Genomic DNA, 17,398 nt, shown 5'->3' with positions numbered 1-17,398 from the left:
TTAAACAATAATAAAGAGTATCAGGAAATTTCCTTATGTGACATACATAAAAAGTATAGGTTCATTAAATACCATTTATATGATTTATTAATTTATGGCGAAATTGATGTGCAGCTTTACAACTTTTTATCAGTTGACAGACCGCATATAGGAAGATTACTTGGAATACCAAAGATACATAAAAATCCAACCCACCCTCCATTAAGACCAATAGTTTTTGCTAGTGAAGGTATTACTGAGGGAATTTCAGTAATCCTGGATTCTATTTTCAATCCTGTAGTGCAATAACTACCCTCTTATATATGAGACTCCTGAGACTTTCTCAATAATATTAGGAAATATAATCAAGAATTTTATAATCACAGTAGATGTGGTTTCATTACTTACATCTATTCCCAAAGAAGGTGGGGTTGATTATGTAAGGAATTACCTGAGCAAATATACTAAACATAACGTTGCTTCAGTGCAATAGTTTGTTACTTTATTAGAAATTTTACTTGAAAAGATTTTCTTTTTTAACAATAAGTACTATCAACAAAAAAGAGGTGTAGCAATGGGGGCGACTGTTTCCCCTGCTTACGCCAACCTTGTGCTTGGGTGGTGGAGAGAGATACTTCCTGCAGTACAGTTCTACAGAAACACTGTCTTCTACAAAAGGTTTGCGGATGACATTATTTTTATCTTGGAAGGAAATATGGATGGAATTACTTTTGTTGACAATTTAAACTAGATCTCTTCATTTTTAAGATTTACTGTAGGGGAAGCAGGCCAAGAGGTTTCTTTTTTATTTTTATTTTATTTTTATTTATTTTATTTTACGTTTGTTTATTTTTAGATGTAAAGTTAAACTGAAATTTGTGCAATAAGAATTTCGAAAGAGTGCATAGAAAAACACATTATCTAACATATACCTTCATTTCTATAGTAACTATCCTTCTCAGATAAAAAGAAGTATTCCAAGAGGACAATTCATCAGGGCATCCAGTATGATCAGTAATGATATGGTATTTGAAGAGGAGGAGGTTAAATTTATTACTACTCTTTTTCCTGATAGAGGTTATAGCCCTGACTTTTTAGAGAAGACAGCATAAGAGGTTCAGAGCAAGAGATATGAGATCTTCAAACCTATTTTTCTTTATGCAATAGTAAGTTAGAAAACTTACAGTAATGAAGAAAGGGCTAACAGTAATAGGTCTAACATGAATTTGACTTCCCATTGTGCACTTGGCATGTCAGTGAGCACACTAGGTATCAGAAACATAACTGAAAATAACTGGAAAGTTATTAGCAGCAACAAAGATTTGTATATAAAAAGGATGTTCATTTTAAACATTAGTTAGAAAAAGATGAAACAAAAATTTCTCCACCTAACACCAATAAAGAAAGAGAGATTTACAAGTGCAACAGGTGTTCAGTTTATAGATTTATTTATGAAGACCCATTTATATTTTTGCAACATTCATCATACACCATAAAGATTTTGGGAAGATTCCATTGTGGTTTCGTGGAAGTCATAAATATTGGAGTCTGTTCTGGGTGTGAATGTTTTTATGTTAGTATGACCATGAGGTGCCTTAGAGGCAGGATAAAAGAACACATGTATGCCACCAAGACCCAGGACAGCAACAATGCCTTATTCAAACATACTGTTGTATGGTTTAAATGAACACATTAACATTAAGTGTTTTTAAGAGACAGGAAACTAAATGGACACAAAACGGTTAATCATTAAAGGTAGGGGATACTAATTATTGTGTCATAATTGAAGGAATGCTATTGGTTGTTGTGTGGATTTTTTCTGTATAAAAGGAGTTTGATTTTAATTTAATTTTGTACTTTTTCTGAAGAAGTTTTATGAAAGAGGATGTTAAAAGAAAGTACACTAATTGTGGTCCGTCTGAGTTCATTTGAGCTTTATAAAGTGTTTTACTGTTGTTTTACTTTGTTTTATACTTCAGCCTCAGTAGTGAGTTTTTTTTTTTAGTTATTTCTAAGATTAAGACAGGGAAGGTAAAAACAGAAAGTATTACACTTTAAGATCTTTTTTTCTGTAGCATACCCTGTAATGTAGAAGGTGCTTTATAAAAAAGCTTTATGAGCATACTTTATGAGTGTTTGCAGTTTTTTTCCATGAGCTTCTTTATCATCGACATATTTATGGAATTCGTCACATATATACTCTGCTACTAACAGTTCCTTTTTTTGTATCTGAATGCATCTCTCATCTGCATCTGTAAATAGATTTGCTTTACACTCCATTGGTCTACAGCCTCTTGTTGGATTACAGTCTCTGTTATCCTCCACTGATCCCAGGGGAGTCAGGTTCAGATTCACAAATCTAAAATCATATAAAAACGATGCCCTGAGAAAGATTTTTAACAGATTTATCACTTTATTTCTTTATTTTATTTTATTTTTTTGCAATGGGATTCAGTTGGGGGTATACATAATAGATCACATGCATTCAAAAGAAAAGTGATACATTAACCAGACAAAATTAAAAACTGTTAAAATATGACTGCAGTACACTGCAGTTACAACCTCAAAAGGAGAAAGGAGGATTCATTTTTTAGTGTAATATTGATTTCAATATTTCTAAGGGAAAGAGACAAGGACTCTACCCTTCTGGTAATTGAAACAAACACTTAATTCTTTAATATCAAACTTTAATAAGTTACAGCATGAATGCAGACTTACACTGTCCCTCTTTATAATAAAATACATTTATATACATTTTTTCTAATTCACAGCTGAGTTTATATTAGAATAAATACATGATATTTACTATTTGGTCCGCGGTGGTGGTGCTGCGGTAGCGTTGTCGCCTCACAGCAAGACGCTGTCCGGTTCGATTCTCAGCTAGAGCGTCTTCTGCATGGAGGCATGCGTGAATGCGCGTACCTTCGTTGAAGGTTGGACGTCAGGGCTGGTAACTCGGCATGTAAAAATCAACTACCAATCATTAGCGGATCGGAGTTCCGCTGTGGCGACCGCTAACCGGGAAAAGCCGAAAGACACAAACATGATATTTACTATTTACTTGGGGATTTGAAAGGGTTAATTGAAGCTTCTAACTGATTTGATCACTTAACTGAACAGAATTTAACTGCTATCCTTTGTAAGCAAGAAACTTTTGTCTGCTAATTATGTCCCCGAGAAGGTGTTTAATAAAATTCTTTTCTTCTTAAAAATGTGCAGTCATTGTGGTGTGTCTTAAGCAGAGTTTTTGTTAACCTTTCATTGTGTGCCTCCTCACTTGTGTCCGCTCATTTCATACTCTTATTGGCATGTATGTCAAATATGTAATATTGGTTGTAATTTTGTGCACATACACACACACACACACACACACATATATATATATATATATATATATATATATATATATATATATATATATATATGACATCACTTCATTAGGCCCATTTCTCTCTTAAACAGTAAATAACTGTTACCATATAAGAAAACTGATGTGTCTCACCCAATGTGCACATGGGTAGGATGTCTGGTGTGTGCAGGTAGATACATTTATTTATTTATTGCATGTTTTTACATTTTTTAACTAGGTACAGATGTTAGTTTAAAGACCCTTTTCAGGAATGACCTGGGCCAAGATGGTAGTGCAGATACATACAGTAAGAAACAAAAAACAATGTACAATAGTAAACAAATAACAATAATTACAAGTGATGTCAAAAATGAACAAAAGAGATGAAGACAAGTACCACTAGTGAGTTTCTTTTAACATTGCAAGACTTTTTTCATTTCATTTCAACATAACAAGATGAACAGAGATCAAAGGATAACAGAACTAACACATGACTGCTTTTAATTTTCTATGAAGGTAAGAATAAATTATATACAAAAGAAGCTGCAGGGAAAGTTGGAGCAGAAAAGGAATGTTCAGTGCATAAAAGATGCAGGGAAATAGAGGAGGAGATAAGGAAAGAACACCTGAAGTAGCAGAGGAAATTATATACAAGAGAGTGCAGGGGAGAGTTGGAGCAAAGCAAAACCTTCAGTGCATCCTATGATAGATGCGAAGAGAAAGACAGAAGATAAGGAAGGATTGGAGTGAAATTATTTGGCATAAGAAAGAAGGGTGAAAAGGGTTTAGAAGTGAACTGTGGAATTTGGAGAATATTGTGCAAGTAGACAAAAACGAATCACTTAAAGTGCATTGTCCATGAGAGTCTGTCAGGATATGTGAAAGATCAAAGTTATGCATCTGTGTGTGCATATATTTGTGCATGTGCACGTGTGTGTGTGTGTGTATTCGTGATGGCTAACATTTAAATGAGTGATTGAAACTAGGATGTGGTGAGATTGATTGGAAGCCTGCAATGTGATCCAGGTAGGGGCTGCAGAGTGTGTTTGTGTTTGTGTGTGTGCGTGCGCGCACATGTGTGTGTGTGTGTGTGTGTGTGTGTGTGTGTGTGTGTGTGTGTGTGTGTGTGTGTGTCTGCACATGTATGATACAGAAGAAAAGTCGGCCAATCTACTTCCATTCTCTACTTGCATAGTAAACACTGTGAGTGGCAGAAGCTGTTCATGAGAGTGTTACAGGAGTAAAAAGCAGTGTTGATAACACTGGACAGATGCTCTGATGGCTCCCTACTAAAATTTCAGCACTTGCAATATCGAGTGCCAACACACAGAAAGAAAACCCCTAAAATTCAGTAGAAGAGTGCATCTTGAACAGCGCTCCTCTTTTAAACTTCTTTTGCCCCTGCACCCCTGATGTGGGGGACCCAAACTTATATATTCCAACTCCAAGATCAGCATTCCTTGAAGAAAAAGAAATGGCCCTCTCAGACTTGGTATATGTTAGTCTATTTTTTCAACTAGTCTGTCTTCATGTTACATGACTAGGGGTCCCAAAATTCCAAACTGTTAACTGATCTGATGCGTAATGAAAGCATGCTTAGGTAAATACACTGTTATTTCTGGACATAGCAGGCTCCTTCCCCAGGTAACCAACAAGATGCAGCAGAAACAATGTCTTATGATATAATGACAAAAGTGGAAAGAATGGAGTGGATAGAACTTCACTAGAGAAATGGAGTGGGTAGAACTGGAACCCCCCAAGTTAAAACCAGAAGAATATCCTGTGGCAACAAGAACCCATACAAATGCTGAAGTATTGTAACTGATCAAATACAAGCGGCCAAATTAACTGCATGAAGCACATGTAATTGACATTGGGAAAAGCACTCAGGTACATTTAACTGCTGGTACTACTTACTGAAGAATGTGTAATACATACAGGTTACATGTAGGATCTATGTTAGGCTGATGAGTGGAAGACAGCAGAAAGCTATTATGTTGTACTTCAAGTAACAATGTTGTTTACTTGAAGCACTGATGGTAAAAACACGAGAGTGAGAGAGAGAGAGAGAGAGAGATGGAAGACACTGTGGTCACTGTATATGTGTAACACAATGGGAAACACTGAAAAGGATTTTTGAGTGCATGAGTTGGTGTGTGCGTGTGTGTGTGTGTGTGTGTGTGTGTGTGTGTGTGTGTGTGTGTGTGTGTGTGTGTGTGTGTGTGTGTGTGTGTGTGTGTGTGTGTGTGTGTGTGTGTGTGTGCGTGTGTGTGTGTGTGTGTGTGTGTGTGTGTGTGTGTGTGTCTGTGTGTGTGTGTCTGTGTGTGTGTGTCTGTGTGTGTGTGAGCATTGGGGGGTATGTATGTATGTATGTATGAGCTTGTGCTTTCTAATCCTGGAATAAGGGCTTTTGTGCATTCCTTCCTTCATCTTATCTAGATGTTCCTGAAATGAAATGTGAGATGGAAGAGAAACTCCACTCCAAAGTGTTTAAAGCACATCTACTACATTTATGTAAAGTGCTCCATATCTACCTACTGAAGAAATAATGAAGTGCTCAAAAGTTCTCAGAGCATGCAAGAAATAAGGATATAGTAAATAAAAACAGTATTTAATGGTAACTCTTATAAAATACTATAAACTGTAGTAGGGATACAATTAAGGAAGCAACAGTAGTCCTGGACAGGACAATGAGATGAACAAAATTTATAAAATAAAGTGAAGTAATGGACAAAGGATTATGTGAATACGATAAAAAGGGAAAAAAGTTGTCTATAACAAAGAAAAAAATAAAGGGAAAATAATCAAACACAGCAAAGAATCAGCACAGCTGAGGCCAAGGGAAACTGCGCAAACTGGCGCAAAGCAAGTAAAACAAGTCTGCAAAAGGAAAATAGAAAGAACAACCACCACAGACTGCTAAGAAACTGACAGAGAAGCCAACGTGGGGATAAGATTACAGAAACTATTGTGGTCTCCCAGTAAGGAGAATTTAGAAAAGGAGAAATGTCTTAATAAATCAAGAAAATCTGTGACTTTGTCTCTTTTCAATACTGTGAGTGTAACTTGTCATTATATTTCTTCTGCATTTCCAAGCTGTTAATGAAATGGACTTATTTGAGTCAGTTCACTACCCTGGTTAATCAACTTAAATAAATACATAACTGAACTGACCATGGTTAATATTTACACATGTATTTATGTTAAGATAGGAAATAAATGCTTGATAGATGGCTAGACAGATAAAACGTAACTTACCCTTGACTGGAACTGACTTGTGAATTTTTGAAGGGAAACCTACAAGGAAACAATGAATAAATAAATGAGCTGGCAACATTCGAGCTGCATACTTTCAAAATCTATACAAGTGCCAAATAAACATCGATAAAATTCTGTGTATACTGAATGGACTTTGAGTAAATTCTTCCTATTTCTGTACTGTAGTGAAAGAAATACTGCATTTGCATATTAAAAAGATCCAATTAAAAGAGCATCTCATACAGTACTGGAATGTTCTTCCCTCTGGCTTGTGAAATGGGTTCTAAAGAGGGGAAGCTATGACAATACCCTGTCAGAAAACTGTCAAAATCCATTCTCTGTATATAGGGTGCTGCACTTTACTTACATGTAACATTCTTACAAGCATTTGACATTTCTGCCATCCTTTTACAGTGCACTACAGGGAGGAGGGGGTGGACATGCCTTCTTATGGTATAGCTTTACAAACGTCATGAAAGCCATGGTGTTCAAATTAATATTATGGAAACAACATTCTGCACAGTTTAAAAGCACTGAATTGACTTGCTTCAAACACATTAATGTAATATATACAATGTAGCTATCAAAGAAGATAACTGTAATGGAGTCTTTTAGTCTGGCGCTCTGCAAAAAGGCAAATTCCCCAGGATGCTCCCTTGCTAAGTTGGTTAAAAAGATAGAAGGATCTAGCATCAAACTTTCTCAGTTATTAAATACCTCAGGGGTTGATGCCCCAACTGTACAAGAAGCAAATGTGCAAATGGAGGATTACCGAAGCAGCTAGATGACCAAAGCACCTAGCTATAGCCCCATGGTGAGTTAACTTACTTAAGTTTCAGTTTCTGAAAGCATGATCCCCTGCCCAAACAAAAGTAAATGAACAACTCAAGTCATCTGTGGTTGTAATTTTAGTAGGGATACAAAACATGAATGAAAACCTTAATGGCTTTGTTGCTGATGGATACAGAAGTTGACGGGGTGTTAAATAAGCACTCTGATACAATGAAAGGAAAATAAAAACTTCAAAAAAGAGTACTGAACTTAGAAGGCATCATAGAAGATATACAATACAGACAAGTGGATTTTGTGGATCAATCTCAAAGAAAAAACCTGCAATCTACTGGGGTTCCAAAAAAATATTGAATTACAGAACTTTCTGCATTTTTTTCAACAGCAACTTGCCATATGGTTTGGTCTAAATGCATGTTCTACAAGAACAGACCAAGCACATATGATTTATTATGCTAAGCAACATTATTGGTTCCAGGGAATCAGGGCATGTTATAGAATCATAAGCAACTAAAGAGAAAATATTGACTGTTATGTAGAAACATGGCAAAATTAGTAAGGGGTGGTGAATTACAATTTTTTTCTGAACATACTAAATGAACAGTGGGTAAGGTGGCTGGGGTTTGCTTACTCATGCTTTGTAATTTTATGGTTGTAATTTTAGTAGGGATACAAAACATGAATGAAAACCTTAATGGCTTTGTTGCTGATGGATACAGAAGTTGACGGGGTGTTAAATAAGCACTCTGATACAATGAAAGGAAAATAAAAACTTCAAAAAAGAGTACTGAACTTAGAAGCCATCGTAGAAGATATACAATACAGACAAGTGGATTTTGTGGATCAATCTCAAAGAAAAAACCTGCAGTCTACTGGGGTTCCAAAAAAAATATTGAATTACAGAACTTTCTGCATTTTTTCAACAGCAACTTGCCATATGGTTTGGTCTAAATGCATGTTCTACAAGAACAGACCAAGCACATATGATTTATTATGCTAAGCAACATTGTTGGTTCCAGGGAATCAGGGCATGTTATAGAATCATAAGCAACTAAAGAAAAAATATTGACTGTTATGTAGAAACATGGCAAAATTAGTAAGGGGTGGTGAATTACAATTTTTTTCTGAACATACTAAATGAACAGTGGGTAAGGTGGCTGGGGTTTGCTTACCCATGCTTTGTTTGCCATTAAAAATGATGCTCGTATTATAGAGCACACAGAGGCATTTCAATGCAGTTTTTTTTTCTTTAAAATAGTCGTGATTTGTTTGATCTGGTAGTGTCACATGTCCTAGCTAGACCAATCACAGCAGCAGGCTATACAGGAAATATCTGAGCCAGTGGTACTGTCAAATTACAGCAGGGGAGTAATTGTTTCTGTGGGAATATGCTTGTTTGTAAGCAGAAGACTGCTTACTCAAACACTGTGTGACAAAACAGAAGCTAAAGACCCAGAAAAGGAGATGTTAGTGTTTATCTTTAGAATTAACAATCTGATAGTGACTTAACAGTCATTGTGGGTTAGAAACATCAACAGTTATAATCAAATAATTGGTTTTGTCAATGTGTTACTGCAATGAGCTTCATCTTTATTGTTCTCTAGGTAATTTGTTAAATGTAAGATCATTTTACCAATGATAAAATGCTTAGTTCTATTGCAAGACAGTAAGGGGGTGCTCCTACTATCTATAAGGCAAAGTTAAAGATCTACTGAATTCTGTAATACAAGTATGCTAAAATGTTCAGAAGGATGAGTTGCAGGAAGGTCTACTTGAATTACTACACTTTTATAGTGTATTATATGACAGCAACCACTGAGTGTTGAAGACAACTTGGAGGAATTAATTTTAGGATAGTATATTCATTGGAAGTACATTTAGAGGAAATGTCTTTCCTTTTTATATGTAGATAATATGTAGATGGCTTTTTTTGTCCACTGCATGTTAACTCACAGATCTTGCTTTCAGACTAACACTAGGACCTACATGGAGTTGGCTCAGTTTATATATAAATTGCACAAAGATAAACACAAACTTACTGTTGAACATTGACTCTTCTTGTTTTCTGGCTTAACAGGGATTCTTATAGCCATTTTTTTTTTTTTTTTGTTGTTATTTAATGAACAGGATATTCTATTTACATGAAATTAATGGCCTGGAAAATTTATGGCCTAAAACACCCAGTCAAGACATGCATGATATTTTAGTATGCTAAATAAGTTTGGCCAAATCTGTTGGCTCTTCAGCAGATATATCTAGATAAGGATCAGCGCGCCAACATTTTCAAGGAGAATTCAGAGTAAAAATGACAACATTGATACAATTCCTGTTGGGAATATCAATATATACTGGGGTGCTGGAATACTTTTATAAGTAGGATGGATGAGTAGTGGGCCTAAGAATGTTATAAGTGCAGAGAAAAGAAAGATATATGGCACATTACATGAATGCAATGGGTGTATCTGATGCAAGCAGAGTTAACAAGGGCTTGAAATTAACTTATTCCTTATATTGGTTACAATCAATGTCCAAAACTGAAAAAAGAAATGATATAGCTTCAACAGGATGTACACATGATCAGTAAGTTAGAAACTCACCCAATAATAATTTCAGATAATACAGCAAGTGATGTGCACAATTCTGTTTCCTCATTTGTGGGAGTGCAGGAGCATTGGTGGTTTCCTTAATATTATTATTATTATTATTATTTGAAGGAGGGGTATTTCTGTGTCTGATGTAAGGGAAAATTCGATGTGACTAATATTTGTGTAGTGGGAGAAGGGCAGTCTTTATGTAGCAAATGGGATACATTTAAAATTACTTTAGTGACAAAGGTCATATGTTATGTTAAGAGCTAATGGGAAAATGGAAAAGATAAGTTTAAAGAGTAAAGGGCATAAATCAGATTATCAGAGGAAGCCTTAATACAAGAGATCCAAGAATCTCATCAGAGGGCTGTTGACCTTGTATTTTAAATAAATGAGCTCCTAAACATTATTATTTTTTTTTGAAAGGGAGCAAACTATTTATTTTTACAAAGCTTACAAGGGTACCAGAAGAGACTTGCAGTTGAATTTAGCAGTGTACACAATTCAGGGTCACACTCTTGCATACATTTATCATAGGTAGAACTACTTTACCCATTATAGTATAATTAACTCTTTAGCTAGCACATCTAGGAGACTCTTTTCTCTGATACCCTCCTTGTGTGAGGAATAAAGATGCCTTATCGCTGAGCACTCATCCATTTACCTACTTAAATGAATAAACTACCTGAAACTTCAACAAGGCATTTTTATTCCTCCCACAAGAAAGGTATCAGAGAGTCTCCTAGATCTGCTAGCTAAAGTGATTTTATCTAGACTAATCTTTTGTGCTGTTTTTCGTCTTAATCCTGTCATCCTCTGGGTCATAGTTGGGATACCAGACTTCCCTTGAGCCCTCTGGATTACCTCTGTGTTAATTATACTATAATTACTCTACCAATTATACTATAATTACTTTATCAATTACGCCATAATTACTCTACCCATCCATCCTCAACTCCTTTTCCCCATTTTGCACATGGTGCTGGGGTGCACTTCGACATCATCTCAAGCCAAGGTTTACACTACCAGATGACTAGCTCTGCCATGGTAGTTCATTCATACCACCCACTCTGAGACATACTCTCACCTACAGGCAATTTAGAGCGTCAAATCCACCTACTGCATGTCTTTGAAATGTGGGATGAAACCGGAGCACCCAGAGAAAACCCATGTGACCACAGAGAGGCCATGCAGACTCCACACATAAGGGACCACAGCCGAGAATCAAACCAGAGAACCTCTTGCTGTGAGTAGACAACATTAACCACTGCACCACCACAGCCACTAAACTCTACCCATTATACTATAATTACTCTACCCATTATACTATAATTGCTCTACCCATTTATAATTACTACACCCAATATACTACAGTTACTATACCCATTATACTATAATTGCTATGCCCATTATATTATAATTGCTCTACCCATTATACAATGATTTCTATAAAGTAAGTAAGTTAGATGCCCTCAAGTGAAAATTAGCTCATGGTGACTCTCTAGGTAGGCCCCATAGAGTTCCTGTGGCATATTATGGAAATAGATTGCCAGACCATTCTTCCACACAGATACTACTGCTGCCCAGTACCGCAACCATGTTTTGAACCCAGGTCTATGAATTAGTAATCCTGCACCTTAACCACTGTGCTATTGGGCTGGGGTATAATTACTATACCCATGTTTTCCATAATTTTTACTCTCAGTTCTATTCCTCAAAGTGTGAGGAGAAGAAATCTCAGCCTAACATGATACAATATTTTAATTGGGTAAGCCTCCTTAAATTGGCAGCAGAGCTAGCAAGGGGGTTAATCTCCCCTATTACTGTGCAGGGATTAAAGGGGACATTGAAAAAGCAGGAACAGAGGAAGTGAGTGAGTCCTGGCACAAATTGGTTCCTAGGGGACTTCACAAAGGTTTATGGTGATGTTGGGCTAGAAATTAAAATGGATTTGCTTAATGATTTATTTACTGTGGATGACGTCCCCAGCAACTGGAAAAAGGCTGTGACTGCAGAGATACATAACGAGGGAAAGGATATGAACCTGCCATCCTCCAACTCATCCATCTCAGTTCTTAGTCATGATTGGCAGTTCTTTATGTTATGATGGGCAGATAAGTTTACTAAATATTTTCTACAGCTGGACTAGTGTAGGTTTGTGGGAAGCAGACAGACCTTTGGCAAAAGCCTTCTTAATAAGGAAGGATATTTAAGTACTTACAGCCTCTGGCAGTATTACTTCATCCAGCACCATTTTACAAATAAAGGGACGGAGGTGAAAATATCATTATATGCTAATTTATTAAACTTTTCAGAGATGGAGGAGGGTTTGACCCATCTGGTTGGGGGTGCACTTCTGAGAATCAACAAATGTTCTGGTTACAAGATAAATAAAGAAAAATTAAAGTGGTTTCAATAAATTATTACCCCTATGCACATCTAAAATGTTTTATCCATATCTGCGGGACTCTAACCACATCAAACACTTGGAAGACTTGTTTCATGCCTACTTAAATGTATCTATAAAGTAAACACACTTGGAAATCCACAAAAGGATGAACCAGGCATTAAAACAAGGAAGATGATTCAACAAGAATTGGAATAGATAGCTCAAGCAATAAATTTCATCTGCTGCCACTACTTTCTGTGTAGTCCAGTTATTCCAAAAGGACCTTTCTGTGTTTAGTTAATGGACCATGAGGAATAATACTATTGATTTTTACACTGGACAGAGCTAGACAAATGGATGCTTAAGATAAGTTAGTCCTTGGAAAAGACATGGGTGGAATAGGGGTTCCTACCCCAAATGTGTACATTAAAGTGATTCAGATGAGACTGCTACATTTAATTCAGGCTAAACATATGGAGCATTTTGGAACACCTTACTGGCCTCTTACTGGGATAACCTAGAAGAGAGAGATAGACTGTTTTATTGGTACAATATAAAATGGAAAGGGAAACATCCACAACTTTTTAATTCAAGAAGAGGGTTCCCTAAACAGAAAACTGAAACAGGAGAAGAAGTTGCCATGGAAAAGATCTATAATCCCTATAGTACATACCTAGGAAGGGGAAAAGGGGAAAAACACTCAGTAAAATTAGCAGAAGGCTGCATGAACCATTAGTAAGCTAAGGGATGACTTGACCTTAGACTTGCCTAGAAACTAGAACATTTAAGAATAATAGCCACTGCTAGAAATATGAACATTTATGAACCTCCCAAACAGCAAGCAGACTAAAGCGGGATCTTTATTGTTTGAGGCAATGCAGGAGGACCCATCTTTTAAGGGTGAATTAGCAGACCATATAAATGTCTTAAGGATTTGAAAACTGAGACAGTAACAAAATATGGGATACTTAAGTTAAGTATATAGGGAAGTGGGTAGCAGAAACAGTTGATCCACAATCTGCTATTTAATCAGATATGCCAGCAAAAATAGGAAATTCAGAATTATTGCTTGGAAGTATATATATACATATATATATATATATATATATATATATATATATATATATATATATATATAAGTACTTCTGTATGCCTGCTAGAATTAACTAAATGTTTTCACAGGCAGATGTTGATTGCTGAAAGTGCATGGGATTAGGGGGCGGGGGGAATGACAGCATATATTTTGATGCTTTGTAGTCCTGTTAGGTGTTAAATCTTAGATGCAAGTTATCCCACATACAGTAGGTTACGTTCACCCCTATAAAGATGGCCAAGATGTTATTTTTCTTAGAGTATGATGAAAAATTATTACTAACTCAAAACCAGTAGAAGTTACTATATCTATTGGGAACAGTGGATAAGAAATCCGTTTCACGGAGACAAAGGAATAATGCAACTCTGCAGATCAAAGATGTCAAAGGCATGATAGAAGAATTAAACAGCAGACAGGGTAACACATTCTATCAGAAAAGGCAATACAAAAGAATATTGGCAAACGCCTTTCTCTGGTTTAATTACTAGGACTCCAATACTTAACCTGATATGAACAAATAAGTAACTTTTACAGTGACAGCCTGAACAGGTTATATAGTGAACTACAAGTGAGCTTTTTTTCTCTAGGTTTGTCCAGGATATGGATTATCTAGTGTTAAATATGTATGGGCTTTGAATATGTTTACATTTTCTAACTTTGGTATAAATGTAGAAGAACATTCCTTAAATTCTAAGGTCCTCTGCATTCTTATTTTTTTTTCTGTTTATCGATATGTTGGTTGATTTCTTTTTTTTTTTTTTTTTAATCTGAAGTTTTGAAATGTTAACCTTTCTGCTGCCTTTGAAAACTGGTATTAAAATGTTTCATAATAAAATAAAGAGTACTTTGAGGGGCTGATGAATGAAGAGAATGAGAGGGACAGAAGGTTGGATGATGTGCGGATAGTGAATCATGAAGTGCAGTGGATTAGCAAGGAGGAAGTAAGGACAGCTATGAAGAGGATGAAGAATGGAAAGGCTGTTGGCCCAGATGACATACCTGTGGAAGCATGGAGGTGTTTAGGTGAAATGGCAGTGGAGTTTTTAACTAGATTGTTTAAGGAAATCTTGGAAAGTGAGAGGATGCCTGAGGAATGGAGAAAAAATGTTTTGGTACCGATTTTTAAGAATAAGGGTGATGTGCAGAGCTGTAGTAACTACAGAGGGATTAAATTGAGCAGTCACAGCATGAAGTTATGGGAAAGAGTATTGGAAGCTAGGTTAAGAAGGGACGTGATGATTAGTGATCAGCAGTATGGTTTCATGCCAGGAAAGAGCACTACAGATGCGATGTTTGCTCTGAGAGTGTTGATGGTGAAGTACAGAGAAGGTCAGATGGAGTTGCATTGTGTCTTTGTGGACTTAGAGAAAGTATATGACAGGGTGCCTAGAGAGGAGTTGTGGTATTGTATGAGGAAGTCGGGAGTGTCAGAGAAGTATGTAAGAGTAGTACAGGATATGTACAAGGGTAGTGTGACAGTGGTGAGGTCTGCGGTGGGACTGACGGATGCGTTTAAGGTGGAGTTGGGATTACATGAAGGATCAGCTGTGAGCCCTTTCTTACTTGCAATGGTGATGGACAGGTTGACAGATAAGATCAGGCAGGAGTCCCCGTGGACTATGATGTTTGCAGATGACATTGTGATCTGTAGTGAGAGTAGAAAACAGGTGGAGGAGACCCTGGAGAGGTGGAGATATGCTCTAGAGAGAAGAGGAATGAAGGTCAGCAGGACTAAGATAGAATATGTGTGTGTGTGAATGAGGGGGAGGATAGAGGAATGGTGAGGATGTAGGGAGTAGAGGTGGCGAAGGTGGATGAGTTTAAATACTTGGGATTAACAGTTCAGAGTAATGCTGATCATGAAAGATAGGTGAAGAAGAGAGTACAGGCAGGATGGAGTGGGTGGAGAACAGTGTCAGGAGTGATTTGTGACAGACGAGTACCAGTAAGAGTGAAAGGGAAGGTCTATAAGAGGATAGTGAGACCAGCTATGTTATATGGGTTGTAGACAGTGGCATTGACAAAAAGGCAGGAGTCAGAGCTTGATGTGGCAGAGTTGAAGATGTTAAGATTTGCACTGGGTGTGACGAGGATGGACAGGATTAGGAATAAGTATATTAGAGGGTCAGCCCAGGTTGGAAGGTTTGGAGACAAAGCCAGAGAGGCAAGATTACATTGATTTGGACATGTGCTGAGGAGGGATGCAGAGTATATTGGGAAAAAGATGCTAAGGATGGAGCTGCCAGGTAAGAGGAAAAGAGGAAGGCCTAAGATAAGGTTTATGGGTGTGGTGAGAGAGGACATGCAGGTGGTTGGTGTGACAGAGCAAGATGCAGAGGACAGAAAGAAATAGAAACAGTTGATCCACTCTGTTGACCCCGAACAGGAGCAGCGAAAGAAGAAGAAAAAGATAAAATAAAGATGACAAATTAAGGAGATAGGTCATATAGTTTAAAGACTGGCAGAGCCACTCCTTAGACTGTTTAACCTGAGTTTAGCCAATGGCTTTGTCCTTGAGGTTTGGCACACAGCAGCAGTGATGTCATGCTACAAGACTGCCCCTCACCTCTGGCCCTGGGATACGTCTTACTTACAAAGCCATGGAGCATGTTATAACTGACCTGACCTATGATATTAAAAATCTCATCAGGCTAGGCACACAGCAGTTTGGCTTTGTCAAGGGTAGATCTTGTCTAATGAATCTGGATAATTTCTTCTTAATTTCTGTTGACAGCAGTCATGTCGTCTACACAATATATTTTGACCTGGCCAAGGTGTTTGACACCATCTCCCCTGCTGGCATATTTAGTAAACTTAAAGTGTTACAAATAGATCCCTATATAGTAAGATGGACAGTGTGTGTAGCTGGTGCCTTATCAGAGAATTTGAAGGTGACTAGTATCCCATGGGGCTCAGTACTGGGAACTCTAATGTTCTGAATGTACTTTTCTGATCTTCAGACCATGAACCCAAAACCTCTGGCTAGCCAAATTTGCAGGTAACTGCATCATTTCCCTCTATGACACCAAAACCCTTCAGTAAGAACTCATAGTAGTAAAGACCTGATATACTAACATGGGCTCAAATTAAATGCTAAGAAGGTGCAATATTGTCACCTTTGGTAAGTAACCCATCCTTCCAGCGTACAACGTAGACAACACCCCACTCCAAAATGAGAATGTTGTTAAAATCCTTGGAACTTGGGTTAATGATTCCCACTCCTTTGATCATCATGTAAGAATAGCAGTCAAAAGGTCCTTCTACTTGGCATATCTGATTGCCAAAGGAATGTCATCCAGGTCTAAAGAGGTCATGTCCCCTTATATTCAACATTGATTAGGTCAGTTACTGAATAAAACGTCCCCTCTGGGCTGCACCTCACAAGACATATCAAACAGCAATAATGACTCTAGAGGTTCCTAATTAAGATCACTGGCTTAAAAACCCTAATCTACAAAAAAAGACTGGAAGCACTATATTTTTCTTCAGTATATTAGAGACTTCAGAGGCAAGATCTATGCTTTGCCTTCCATGCCATTAGGGACCCAGTGGTCCTGCACCTCTTGCAACTTCACAAATCAAATAGTCCCATAATAGAACCAGCTGACTGCCACTTTGAATAAAGTGCCGATCGTGCCACTAACTGCTTGCACCTGGGGCAGCCACCCCTACTACCTGATCTTTGCTCTGTTATCTAGCTTTTATCCCTCACAAATTACATACATTTGCTGAAAATGTGATACACTACACCGGTACTTGCAAGAATCTCTATAACTTAAAAGGAAAATCTTATAAACAATAAATATTAAATCTACACAACCAGGGCCAAGAGTTTCACCTCTTCAAACAATTTGTGAATAATGCCTTCCTTAATGTTCATTCATAAGATGGCATTCTAGACACTACAAACGTGTGTCCAAATAACTCTTCCTATACTTAGATTCTGAGCGGAA

At 37.1% G+C, this 17,398-nt stretch overlaps 1 protein-coding gene across 8 annotated transcripts in view; it reads right to left on the bottom strand.

The window, feature by feature from the left end:
- SH3KBP1 (SH3 domain containing kinase binding protein 1) overlaps window positions 1–17,398 on the bottom strand; it is a 1,961,420-nt gene that overhangs the window by 193,441 nt on the left and 1,750,581 nt on the right. For all 8 annotated transcript variants that reach the window (XM_044072267.1, XM_044072266.1, XM_044072264.1 and 5 more), the window contains one exon: window positions 6,587–6,625. In XM_044072267.1, the coding sequence (XP_043928202.1) occupies window positions 6,587–6,625 (39 nt within the window). The remainder of the gene's footprint in view (window positions 1–6,586; window positions 6,626–17,398) is intronic.

The sequence above is a fragment of the Protopterus annectens genome, chromosome 5.part0, assembly GCF_019279795.1.
Source record: "Protopterus annectens isolate FY-2018-M chromosome 5.part0, PAN1.0, whole genome shotgun sequence".
In the NCBI taxonomy this organism is placed as follows: domain Eukaryota; kingdom Metazoa; phylum Chordata; order Ceratodontiformes; family Protopteridae; genus Protopterus; species Protopterus annectens.
Note: the sequence above shows the minus strand (reverse complement) of the source record. Positions and strands in the feature narration are given on the sequence as shown.